Genomic DNA, 14,169 nt, shown 5'->3' with positions numbered 1-14,169 from the left:
GGTCTGTTGACCTAGTGTCCGTCTCCCATCACCCCCCGGGGTGTGGATTCTAGCACCAACAGACAGCATCACAGAGGAGGCCACTGTGCGCTTCTAGTTTTACAGAGATCTCTAGCTGCTAAAACCACACGCTGCTCCATTCAGCGTTGAAAACGTACAGCACAATCTAGGGGTCATTTTATGTGAAAGATGAAAGATAAAGGCAAGCAACAGTGATACTATGGCAAAAAAACGGGGGGCGTTTATGCACCGAAGCCCACCAGAAAGGGACACTGTTTGGGGGGACGAGAAACAAGCACTGGCGTTGCCAATAGGTCTCGCAGTAGGAAAGTTGGAGCTATTGGTTTTGTAAATGACATTTTATATTTATATATTGTTATTGACAATGCCAATAACGATATATAAATATAAAATGTAATTTACAAAACCAATAGCTTCAACTTTCCTACTGCGAGACCTATTGGCAACGCCAGTGCTTGTTTTGTAACTATTTTGTATCTATTGCGCTGCTGCTTGCTGTTTTTTTCACTATTTACACTTGTCACCCTGCGCCGTTCTCTTCTCCATGAGCACTATTGTGCAAATTGTACTTTGGGTTACCATTAAACTTTTGTAATGTAATGTAGTGCTGATACAACTACTGTTACCTCCAAATACACTGACCAATGCCTTGGTCCTTTCTTAAATACGTGTGTTCTCCCTTCTCTGCACTTGACATTGATCTGTCATATATTGTACTTGTCTTTTCTACATGAATTCCGGTTGAGACATTGTTGCCTTATTATGAGATTGGTTCAGATTTTTTTGGCTACCAGGCCACATTTGCAGTGATTGCATTCAATATTTTGCTATTTTATTTTTCCACAGTTATGCCTCTTGGTTTCAAACACTGCCTTTTTAAGTCTACTCTGTAATGCAGTTTTGAATTCCACCTTCCAGTCTATATGCAAACACCAAACCTATGAGGTCCCATTTTTAAGCTTGGAAAAAATGTGCACTCATTGAAGCATTTTTGCCAGCATACTTTTTATTACCAAAATAGATTCCTGAGAAACTCAACTGAAAGAACATGTTAATTTACATTCACTTTGCTTTCCAATAATTATTTAGCAATTCTGGAATACGGATTTTGAATATACACATATGCTCCTCCAACATAAGTAGTGGCCCCAAATATGACAGGCCTGCCGTCCACCATTTTATTTATCAGAGAAGAGTGCTTGCGCCATTCCCGATACACCCCCACTATGATTTCCTCATGCACAGCTGATGAGTGGGCCTAGGAGAGAAATTGCTAAAGATTCTACTGGTGTGCGAGGTTGCAAAGATTACCCTTGTGAAATTCCAATAATTATTGTGAATACTACAATTACTAACCGTCCTTTACAACATTTTCTTCATAGTGGTTTTCACATTAAAATTGGAACTTTTCTGCCCCATTCAAGTTGTATGAACTTAAAATTTGTAATTCTCAAGGAAAACTGTTTTTTAACTGTTGAACCATGGTTAGACCAATAAAACTGGGTTATACGCAAGACGTTGCTTGTTTAATAAAAACACTACACACCCCTAGTTGAAAGTAAAAGATTCTCCCTACCGTTGAGCAAAAAATTATAACTTTCCATTTTATTGGAATTTGGCGAAAAAGGAAAATTGGGTGCGCAACATTTGGAAGTAAATAATGCTGTTTTGAGTGAGAGACTACGCAAATTTATTAGTGTTAATTCAAAAATACATTTGTCTCATGTTTTTTTTTTTAGTTAATGTCATGGTGAAAAAACAACACTTTCGACTGCAGTTTTTGACTCTGTTCCACAGTTATCACTTGCTTAGTGAATTGGGCGTGAGGAGTCATTCTGGAATTTTCACAGTAAATGTTGCAGTTGCCTGCTTCCAGAGCTGATAATCCTTTGTGACGTTACTCATTCAGAGGGTAGCAAAGCCTGCTCGAAAATTCTGTCACAAGATGGCCACAGACAAGGAGCATGCAGAATGACTCGTCCACTGCACTGAAAGGGGACGCAGACTTACAGCAGAAGGCAAGTTAATGACAATAGAACCAAAAACCATGAACCAGAGTTGTAGAAAAAGCCTGAGAAGCAAGGCGACAATACTCCCCTTCGTTACCCATTGCCTTATTTGTGGACTAGCACTGCTGCCGTTATCTGCTTTTTTTGTTTCCTTGCATGGACGAGTGCCCTCAGAGGGCTGACTGAAGAACCCTGTGCCGCACTGGGAACTACAAGCAGCTGTTGGAATACCTACTGAGTGAGTACGTGCAAGTGAGCAACCATCTCCAAGGTGGTATGGGGATTCCCAGCTAGAATGTATATTTAAAAATAGGGAGAAACGATTTCATTGCACAGCACAATTTTCCAAGTGTATTTTATAAATAAGCCTTTGTTTTAGTAGTTCTGAGCAGAAGCTTTAAAAATATTTCAGTACTTCGGGCTCTGGCACCCTGCACTCAAGTATTATACCCCTGTATCATCAAACCATGTATGCCATTATGAAAATTGTGCAGGGGTTCTTCCACACTGCCTTCAAGCCTGAATAGCCTGAAGATCCCACAGCCCAAAGACCACTGGCAATAGCTCGCTGTCCCCGCCAAGATGGGGTTTTCCTTCTCTGGAAGCCCCTTTCTTCCAAAAAAAGAGTTTTGAGGTTGTTCAAGTTGTGATATAACTGTAGCCATCAAAAATGTGAACTGTTCACTTGTCACCTAACATTACTGGGCCTCCTACACAGCCTCTCCGTTCTCACTCAGGGAGATGGTATGGATCTTTATGGTGGGCATGCGATGGCCGCCTTGACTGTGACCTCCCGTTGAGCCAATGCAACAGCATGTTCTCAGGAACGTCTTGCTCCTCACTTGGGTGGTGCAACAGTTTGATCTGTCTTTTGAGATGGCCTGCTTGGCTGATGTGCTTGGCAAGAAGAATTTCCACTCACACACCCCATCAGACTTGGAGATTCGGTAGAAGGTTTCACCAGCTCCCACAGGAATGCGCACCATGTCCCGCGACCCTGCTGGGCTGTGCTGAGCTGAGCTGTTCATGTTGAACGCAGAAGAGTACTTGCTGCTGGCCTGTCTCCTTTGGGAACACTGCGCTCTCAGGATGTTCTGGAATGCTTTCTTGAACTCCTGACTCGAGCATGGGTAGATGATCGGGTTAATGCAGCTGTTGAAGTATCCGAGCCAAAATACTATTTTAAAAACTGTGTCAGAGGCCTTCATTGCTGGGAAGATGGATCCTGGAAAAAGAGAATGAAGTACATTAGTTTTCCACTTGTAGCAGAGAAATACATTTGCCATTGTTAGTGAAAATGAAGAGAAACACAATCGAGAAAAATGAGGTTTTGAAGTGGCATTATAGTACCATATGATCCTATTAGTGACCTATTGCATCAATCACAAAACATAATTTAGAGCTAACCAAAGCACTACAACTGAATATATTCAAGTACACTCGTCAATTGAGCGCTTGGCAGTATAAAATAACAACGACATTACAGCAGACCTATTCATACAATAGTATAGCAGGGTATTAGGCACCAAACCAAATCAAGAGCTGACTCCAGGTACAACATCACTCATAGGGAGTTACTTCCAGTTTCCACAATAATGTTAAACATTGTCTATGCAAACCCCTCTTTGTGCATGCATTGCAAATGCAAGAGGTGTTTCTCATACTTAGTAATAACCAGGTGCCATAAATTCCGTTTCCCTAGAGTTTTCCCCTATACAATTTCAGCAGGTCAAACCAGCTGAAATTTAGCGAGTGAAAATGGCTTGATAAATATTGGGACATGCAGATATCAGTGTGGAAAGTACCAACATCCGCATGGTAGTCTCAGTTTAGGCGTAAACTTGCTTTAGGTTTTATTTATCATACCCAATGAACTCGAATCCCTGGGGCATCATTTTATCACTTAGGGTAAATAGAACATCACCCTCCGGTGCACCTTGATTCAGGCCAGAATAGGAGGAGAGGATGCATCGTTTTAGAAGTAGACACATTACCCATTACCAGAGCCACTGGAATTATGCGATAGGAAAGGACCAAATCATAGAGCTGCACTGACTCAATTATGCAAAGAGAAAACGCAAATTATGCGGCATAACATGCCACATTTACTGATAGCATTCTTCCATTATTTTGTCATTTTTACATGTTAACACTGTCTGGGTATTGGTTTAACCTTATTAGTGCCAGGTCAACACCCAAATAGAGACATCAGCAAGTGAAAGGTGACCAGTAAACTTCTGCAAAGAGCTTTCCACTGCACAGCAACACTTGTACCCATGCTTTTGATAACTTTAGATTCGCTTTGCCATGAGCCATTTTTTGTGTTAAAATCTGCAAATTATGGAGGAGATGATAGATTATTTGGCGAAAGCAACACATTAATTATCATGCAGATTTAGCTGTGGCTGCTATACCGCATAATTTCAGTGACCCTGGCCACTACCCATGGAAATGTAAGCAGTAGTTAGTGTGTCCTAGGTACTTGCAGCATCTGCTGTATGGGGGACTTTTGAGTTCGAAGAGGAGTTTCTTTGAAGGTTTTCTCGATGGTGTTAAGGTGGCAGGCATCTGCCAGGTAAAGGGCCATGGTGGTGAAGCAGTGGGGTTCCAGAAGTCAGAATGCACAGACTCTAGAGGCAGTTTGTGGGCTTCTGCATTCAGAGATTGGTTGGAAGGGTTAATCGCAAACAGGGATATGAACACTAGGATAGGGAACATCCTGGCCTGTGATGGACTGCGATTCAGGCTGGTTGATGTGGACGGTGTGGGTGGAACCTAATAAAGATTTGTAAAAAGTGTGCGTGGCAAATTTCAGGACTTTGACTCTTCGAGTAGAAGGCTGTTGTATAGTGAAGCAAGAGATGAACATACTTAGATGGTAACTTAGGTGATGATGGTTAAGAGTCTCACACTGCAGTTGAAAGGGACGAAGAGATTGAGAACTCGAGAATAGGGAAGAATTGGGACAGGTGGGATGTACGACGGTACAACGCGTGCTTTTACAACACGTGCCGTTACGTCGCACGTTTTACAATCCAAGTCGTTACAACGACTTGCGTTGGGGGGCGCTCGATAGTGAATAGTTTAATTGACTATTCCAACTCCAGTCCCCGTGGATAGTAGGGAAGGTGTTGGATAGAAAATTAAACTATTACCTATCCTAGAGCGCCCTCCAGTGAAAGTCGTTGTAATGACTTTCGTTGTTAAACCTGCGTCGTAACGGTACTTTGTTGTAAAAGTTCTGTTGTAAAGGACGTTCCCTGGTCAGGTGAAAGACAGGGTGAATGCAATAGGCTTGAGTGCATAGCACAGTGGCAAGGAAATTACCTTAGTCCTGAAAAGTCTATGCCTTAGAGAGTGGGCGGCTCTCCAGCACTGGATGACAAAGAGACAAACATATACAAGTGAGGAGAGAATCAAACTGAGGTGTATGCATTTCCAGTAACAATGTTCCTACTTTTAGTACAATGATGGCTATTAGAAGCTCTTTTTTTATACTCTTTTATTATATTAATGGTACCTAATAATATTGTCAGAATGTTGTCTGAAATAAATAAAATAAGCAAATATATTGCCTCATTACAATTAGAAATACAAAATCTTCATCCAATGAAAACAATATTTTTTTGCAAACGATACTTAGTTCACCATATTTATGTCAAATTATTTTTCTCCACACGATATTCTGACATTCAACCATTATCATAGTCTCTGTGTTTCAGTTTGTGAAGTTATTCTGTCAAATGTGTAAGGATATTGCATTTAATTAAGAAACATGCACCGGTTTGTGTTTTAGTGACGTTAGATGCCACTACGTATTTGTGGGTCCTTGGATATCAGGCGATCCTAACATAAAATGTACAGTGTTTTTCTGACTCACCACATGGTATTTCTACAGCTGATAATACAGATCATTTGTTTGATGCCACAAGAAATATTAGTGCATCAGAAGGCCGAGAGGGAAAGGGGTTTACAAATTATTAGTCATCAAACATCAACTGAAATACCTTAGCTAATCAGTCAGCAGTCTGAACATTGTTGCCTCTTCATCAGCTTGAAACAATATATTTTAAGTTTGGCAGTATTTAATCGTTTTATATTTTAATCCTTGTCAAATTCTCAAACTTTTTCCATACATAGGTCCAAATCTAAATATTCTATTTCTTTTTCCAACATGATAGAGAAGTCCAAGTACTGTTAGCCTCAGACCACACATAACAAGGTATTCCGTTGTAGGAAACTTAATTTCTTGATGCAGAATGACCACTCTTTTTAATGTATAAGGAATGCATTATTTATTATAGCCTTACAGCCCGCTGCCAAGGGCAATAGCAGCTGTTAACGGCCCTGAACCAGAGTTCAAGGCCTGAGCCTTAGGTGAGGGCCTATAATGAGGAAAAGGACCTTATACATCAGGGGTCATATTACAGATGGTGCCCCGGGGGCGCAATGGCAGGAACATAATAAAGGCCCCCCGCAGTATAGGGGGTCTCGAACTCCAAGAGGCCCCCTTCAGCAAAGTATGCTGGCCTGAGAGCTCCTGAGTGAGCCGGAAGGGGGCCCCTCCATGTACTTTGCGCACCTTTTGAAAGGGGAGCCTGCCGCAAACAGTGATAATGTGTAATCCGGCCTGTGGTATTTCCTTAGTACAGTCAATACCCCTCAGTTGTAAAATAAAGAATTAAGTGCACTAGTGGGTGTTTTCCAATCAAAATTTCATATGCGTGAGTTTGAGCTGCCGGAATTGACAGGGAGATTTTGTGTACAGCAGTATTTGAAACAACGATCTCTGCAAAAACAGGAATTGTTGAACTGACTGGGATTTATTATCCCACTCACATTCAGGGCCCTACAGAAACAGAGCAACATGACCTCTATCGTGACAGTACCAGAATAATCCCTGCTTTGGATGCGTAGAGTACCACATCATGTAATTGTTATTGTGTCTACAGGGGAGATATTATGGCAAGTTTGCCTTTAAAAAACGCAAAAAATAATATTTGCCACGTATGAAGATCTTTCCGTCTAGGCTTGCCAGAAAGTCACTCACTCTTATAAATGAAATACATTCAAGTATTATGTTAAGTAGCTCACAAGTTTAAGGAGCTGCTGCAGATAAATTTGGGGCCTCATTTATGAAAAGTGACGCATCGCTGCGTGAAAACAGCGATGCGTCACTTTTCACTGCGCACTCCTTACGACATTCCTGATGCGTCATATTTAATGTATGACGCATCATGTCGCAAGGAGTTACAGATACGTCAGTATTTCTGACGTATCTGTAAGCGCAAAAGTGACACATTGCTGGAGTGTGTCACAAAAGTGACGCAACTCCAGCAATGCGTCCTTTCACATGGGGAAAGCCCCATGTGAAAGGGCTTGCGTCAGTCTTACGCCTGCTGTGAGGCAGGCGCAAGATTTTGACGCAACAGCATCCTAAAAGTGACGCAGTGAAATCTCATAGATTTCACTGCGTCACTATTACGAGGCTTTTTGCGGGGGAACGCCCCCTCTGCAAACATTATATCTGACGCATGTATAATGTGGCGCAGGGGTTTAAAAAGTGACGCATCTACCTAGATGCGTCACTTTTTAAATATGGCGCAACGAGGCGCACTTTTTACACCGCTGGTGCGTCACAAAAAGTGACGCACCGGCGGCGCAAAACTGACGCAAGGCCTTCATAAATAAGGCCCTAGGTATAGAACTTAATTTAAAAAAGTGGTTGCAGGTGGGGCCCATCAGCACCTTTTTTGCGGGATTAGCACTTACGTTTCCTCATCAGACACTAAGCAAGAGAGAGGCAAACACAAACGGAAGAAAGCAGGACGAACAGAAAGACTGATCATTCAACAGGGAAAAAAGAAAAACGCAGGTATGAAAAAAAACCTTGCAAGAGTGAATCAAAGAGGCAGGTAGTGTGTTACGGTGGAAAAAAAGAGAGTCTTTAGGTGGAATCAAAACCATGCATCCTTGATATTCGGCAATCCCGACACTCATCAGTGCTAGCGTTAGGCTTTTACGAAAAACTTTGGGCACCGGCACATACCATTTTACAAATTAAGCACTACATCAGATCATCTTTTTGAGTCCCAGAACATCTTAAACTTTTTCACTAAATGGTCATTACATTGGTTGTTTTTTTAACATTTATTACTGCACATTCAAAGCACATACAGGAAAGAGCTAATAATCGAGCAAAATATGCGAGTACAATCTGCTCTATAAAAGAACCATTACAACCAGGTACAGCTATTAAGTCAACAATTGACACAATGAATGTCTGCTCCACAAATGAGCTCAGTTGGCACATCTCAAATAGCTGAAAGAAATGGCTGTAGCTTTTAACGACAATACCTATTATGTATGTGCCAAGAGGAACATCAATTTGTGGTTTCGTCTACACATATTAAATATTATAATAGTGTGAGGAACTGGCCCACTCAGTGATAACTTGCCCTAACATGTCAATTTCGGAAAGCCTCCTCAATAATGTCAATCCAGATCAACAATCACAGCGATTTCGACATTAAAGTTCTCGTCCCTTGGGCGAGAGGAAAAACACAAAAGAAAGACATTTAACAAATCTGTAGAAATGGGAAGTTCATGCTAAATTAAACTGTGGTGCGCCTTAACATTACACAAACCCTGCTTTATCTTATCTATTTATTAGTGGGAGGTTGTCACCTTAAGCAGTAACTAATTTAAAATATTCAGGAATCTATTTCAAGCCCCAAAAGCAGAAAAAGAAGAAAGGAAAGCGCAGAAACATGTTAAACAGTGGCACATTCATCAACCTGCAGTGAGGGGAAATGTTGTGTACACATTACGAAAACCACGAGTTCAACCAATGAGGAAGCATACCTGAGGGTTGCTAATGTCCTAAAAGAAGTGGTGTGGCTTATCAGTTACGGCTGAACCATCCTTTTTGGGGTGAACCCAAGACTTATGTTGCATTTAATTGATCCCTAACTGTATAGGCACAGACAACAATGTTTGAGACGGGGAACCTCTGCTGAAGTGCAAACCTGGCCCCTGATGTGCAAAGATTATATTTATCAATTCCTGAATTGCATCTAATACCAAATCGCTAAATATGACTTACGTACCTTTTCTGTAGGCAGATAGTGATATCTAAGTATTCTTTATGTTTAAATATTGAACCAAAATTTGTGAATCAATACGAGAAGCAAATTGCGGCTGTCACACTGGCAGTGAGTGATGGCCTTACCTATTTCAGGAAGTACATTTACTTTCAGTTGAAGAGTAGAAGAGTAGAAAGAGAACGTCTGTCACATCACAGGAGCATTTCTAACCAACATGTACAGTCAGGAGCAACATGAGGAGGTCGACAGGAACAGAGGGCCTTATTTATGAAGGTCTTGCGCCACTTTTACGTGACTTTTAAAATGGGAAAAAGACACGCACCGGTGGCGCAAGGCCTTCATAAATAAGGCCCAGAAAGTTTAAATTTAGCGGCCAAGAGTTAGAATGTTTTGTGGAGGGATGTGGCTCCGAACAGTGAAGCTCTTTGGAAATCTCCCATGTCTGTTCCTGAGGCTACAAAAAACAAGAAACATTTGCAATGCAATCGGTCTCGCCTTTCAGACCTTATATGTATTTAGCTATGCAGCACCATGTAAGCACTAAACTGCCTGACACGCCAGGTATGGCAACACATGGAGAGAAATATTGCCTTTCAGCTGGAAATGGTATAGTTCAAGCTCTGTTTTAGTATAAAATCAGGGCTTTCGGTGGTCATATCACTGAAAATACAAGATTTGAAAAAAAGAATATTGTCTACTGGTGCTCGCGGAAGACCCTTTCTATGGACTGGAATCTAGAGAATGCTAAGTGATTCAGGTATTTTACTGACCTCTGCTGGTCGTTTTCTATCAAGTAAGTTAAATAGAGGCAGTAGTCAGAAAAATAAAAAAATAATGTCCCTTAGCAGAAAGCAATTCTGGTATTTACCTGACCTCTGCTGCTCCTTTTTTATCAAGACAAATAGAGGCATTTGAAGAGAAAAAAAGTCCCTAAGTGGAAGCAGAAAAGTCCTCGGCTGAGCTCCAGAGCCCACAAAGTACATAGACATATAAGTATATACTAAAGTATATACATTTATACTGTAGTATATACAAGAGGTCTCGAATACTCAACCTAAAAAGGGACCAGTATACAGCAAAGACATAAAGCTGTGGGTGTCACCAAGCGGTGTGTAGAAGAAATAAGGAAGTGATGGTACAACCTGCGTTCCTCCACCAAGGAGAAGCACAAGCTACTTACCTTCGGTAACAATATATCTGTAAGAAACAGTAGTTAGTATTAGATTCCTTACTTTAGAATATCCCCAGGCGTCAGACTGGCTCCGGAAACGTTTGCGTAGCAGTACCCTTGCGCGTCGGTAGGTGTCGTATGCGGCTCCGCGTCCGTCGTCGGCGTCGTTGGCGCCGGGATGATGTAGCCGGAGTACATAGACTCCGCCCTCGCGCGCTGACGTCAGTTCATATACACAGCTTTTCCGCGCCAGAAACGCAGAGCCATGATATAAACCAACACTGGTGCCATGAAACTAGGGCCCTGAAAGGGGATGACCTTAACCCTAGATATCGGTTTGCAGAACGGGGAGGATGGGTGGGGCGGTAAGGAATCTAATACTAACTACTGTTTCTTACAGATATATCGTTACAGAAGGTAAGTAACTTGTGCATCTGAAAGAAACAGGTTAGTATTAGATACCTTACGTTAGAATAGATACCCCAGCAATACCAACCCCGGTGGTGGGTTTGCAAACCAATAATCACACCAGAAAGTCCCGGAGGACGGAACAGCCAAAGAAGCCATCCCTCTGGACTTGGCTGTCCAGGCAGTAGTGTCTTGCGAACATGTGCAGCGAGGCCCACGTAGCTGCCTGACATATGTCCTGCAAGGGGACTCCCCAGCCCAGGGCAGTAGAAGCCGCCGTGGCCCGAGTGGAATGGGCCCTCAGCCCAACAGGAGGCTCCTTCTTAGCTAAAGAGTTGCATGCCTAGATGCACAACACGACCCACCGAGAGATGGTCAGTTTGTGCACCACCCGTCCCTTCTTAGCGCCCACGTAACCAACAAAGAGTTGGTCATCCACCCAGAACTGGTGTGTGCGATCCAGATAGTATGAGAGCGCACGTTTTGGGCCCAGACAGTGGAGCTGCTCTTCCTCTTTAGAGGGATGCGGAGGCGGAAAGAAGTTGGGCAAGGTGATGGACGTCCGATGGCTGAGTTTGTCCGCCCTGGCGTTCAGAGAACCTGCCAGGTGTTGAAACACCAGGGTCATGCCCTGATGTTCCAGCCACTGCCAGAGGCGCAGAGCCTCCTGCCATAGGGTCCACGACCCCACCCTGCCCTGTTTGTTGGAGTACCACATGGCAGTGGTTTTGTCCATGAACACCTGCACTACACTCCCCCGGACAGAGGGGAGGAATGCCTTCAGTGCAAGCCGGATCGCCCGCAGCTCCAGAAGGTTGATGTGGAGCTGAGACTCCCTTGGAGACCAGAGGCCTTTGATCTCCGCCTCTCCCATGTGGCCACCCCAGCCCTGGAGGGACGCATCCATCACAACTACGTGCTCCGGTTGGGGTAGGGAGAGGGATCTGCTGCTGACCCAATCGCGGTCAGTGAGCCACCAATGCAACTGTCTTGTAGTGCCCTCCGAGATCAAGACATGGTCGGACAAGTTGCCCTGATGCTGGGCCCACTGAAACTTCAGGTCCCACTGCAGAGCCCGCATCCACCACCTGGCGTGATGCACCAGAAGGATGCAGGACGCCATCAGCCCCAGAAGCCGCAGCGTCAACCTGACTGAGACTCGGGATAACGGCTGAAAGATCGGAATCAGAGCCTGAATATCCCGAACCCGCTGTTCAGGAGGATAAACCCGAAACTGCGCAGAGTCTAGAACTGCTCCAATGAAGAGGATCTTCTGAGAGGGACACAGGTGTGACTTTGGCACATTGATGGAGAACCCCAGCAGGTGCAGGAGGTCAGCTGTAGTCTGGAGGTGGCTAACAACTGTCTGGGGCGAGCCCGCCTTCAACAACCAGTCGTCGAGGTGGGGGAAGACTGAAACCCCTTACCTGTGCAGATGTGCTGCGACCACCGCCATCACTTTCGTGAACACCCATGGGGTGCTGGGAAGGCTGAAAGGGAGCACAGTAAACTGAAAGTGCTCGTGTCCTACCGTTCATGGCTGGAGGGGTCGCGTCGAAGGGGAGGGAGTAGCCGCTTTGGACGATTTGCAGCACCCACCTGTCCGATGTGATGGTGCAGTGGAGGAGGTGATGGCGAACCCTGCCCCCCACTGGCGTCACATGGGCCTGAAAGCTCGGACTAGGAGGGTTTCGAGGTGGATGCTGCAGGGGTAGGTGTGGACTGACCTTGCCGTTGTCCCCGACTGCCGCCACGGCGGTTACCACTTCCGCCACCGTGCTGGATGTTAGTCTGCGGGCCGTGGCTGGCAGGACGTGTGGGGGCACCCCTTCCTTGGCCACGAAAGGAGCGAAAGGCAACAGTTTGCTGGCGCGGGCCAAGAGGCCCAAGGACTTGGCCGTAGCCATGGTGTCCTTAAAGCGCTCAAGTGCACTGTCTGCCTTGTCGCCAAAGAGGCGACGGCCATCAAACGGCATGTCCATAAGGGTGTTTTGGACATCAGCCAAAAAGTTGGCGGACCTCAGCCAGGCGTGGCGACGAATCGCCATTGTCGTTGCCATCGCCCTGCCCAGCGAGTCTGTGGTATGCAGCCCACACCAGATGGAATACCGTGCCGCATCTCGACCCTCCACAAGGGCTTGGGTGACTTTAGTCCGGACCCCCTCCGGACATTGTGGCAGCACGTCCGCGACCGTGTCCCACAGAGAGTGGGTGTAACGGCCCAAGAGGCACGCAGTGTTGTCTGACCGCAACGCCAAACTAAGTGAGGAGAACATCTTTTTACCATACTGTTCGTACCTCTTGGATTCCCGATCGGGGGGAGCTGTCGGGAATGCGGTCTGGGGGTTAGAGGTCTGGATGACCAGGCTCTCGGGGTGGGGTGGGTGGACAGGAAGCAGGGGTCACACGGAGCCGGGCGGTGGCACCTGGCCACGTTCCTATCTACAGGCAGACCTGTAGTGGGCTTGGACCAAGTGCCTAGAAGAATGTCTGACAAGGCCTCATTATACAGCAGCAGAGGCTCAGCCGAGCTTGCCTGCGGTTTAAGGACCTCAGTGAGGAGGTTAGTCCTCACGGCCACGACGGGGAGCTCAAGGCCCAAGGCCTTGGCAGCCCGCGTCAGCACCAAACTATAGGCAGCCCCCTCCTCCGTAGCCACGGTAGGAGGGGAGACAAAACCAGTGTTGGGCAAAGTGAGAAGACCACTGGCCTCCCCTAGCTCACCTGCCCAGTCCTGAGAAGACTGGCACTCATGTGCCAGAGGGACCTCGGACCCCTCCCGATCCTCCTCGCCAGCCATCTCCTGGTACTCAGGTTCAAAGGATGGGGCTAGGTTGTAGAAGTAGAAATCTCCTAGCGGTGTCGAATACGGCACTGAGCGGCACCACTCCGACGCTGGAACCGAATCGAGGGTAGGACCGGGGACGGCGTCGTCCTGGGATGGCGCCGGGGATGACACCCTGGGGGCCGGCGAAGTCGTGAGGTCGACCGGCGACGACCTGGATCCGGAGCCAGATCTGGCGGGGCCCTGCGGCGTCGGGACCAAAGACGCCAATGGCACCGAGGCCGAAGCACCCGACGGCGCTGGTGCCAAAGCACCCGGCCCTCTTGGGGACCCAGTCAGGGAGCTTGGCCCGAAGGCACCGCGGAACCCGAAAGAAAAGTGAGCAACCTCATTGCCATAAGGAGGGCCTCGATCTCCTCCGGCGTCGCGTTCTGCCCAGGGACTGGCGGGTATGGAACAGGCCGCGATGCCTGTGGCTCTGGCGGAGCCGCGGGGGTGGTGTTGCCAGAACCCCCGGCCGCGTCGCCCGAGCGTCGGGGGGAGTCAGAAGAGCGATGTCGCCTCTTCGACTTCGTGTGCCTCTTACCTGAGGACTTTGAGCCCAAAGACTGATGACGACTCCCGGAACTGTGGTGACTCCGGCCCCGCGACCGGTCCCTCGACCTCCTT

The 14,169-nt window shown here is 46.1% G+C and overlaps 1 protein-coding gene across 1 annotated transcript in view; it reads right to left on the bottom strand.

Annotated features, from left to right (window-relative positions):
• Positions 1-1,024: 1,024 nt before the first annotated feature.
• The window catches only part of ADRA1A (adrenoceptor alpha 1A), a 578,157-nt gene continuing 565,012 nt past the window's right edge, over positions 1,025-14,169 (bottom strand). Inside the window, exon 3 of the mRNA XM_086943521.1 lies at positions 1,025-3,255. Coding sequence (XP_086799647.1) covers positions 2,741-3,255 — 515 coding nt within the window. The 3' untranslated portion in view covers positions 1,025-2,740. The remainder of the gene's footprint in view (positions 3,256-14,169) is intronic.

The sequence above is a fragment of the Lissotriton vulgaris genome, chromosome 11, assembly GCF_964263255.1.
Source record: "Lissotriton vulgaris chromosome 11, aLisVul1.2, whole genome shotgun sequence".
NCBI classification, from domain to species: Eukaryota; Metazoa; Chordata; class Amphibia; order Caudata; family Salamandridae; genus Lissotriton; species Lissotriton vulgaris.
The sequence above is the reverse complement of the archived record's forward strand: the minus strand, read 5'-3'. Positions and strand labels throughout refer to the sequence as shown.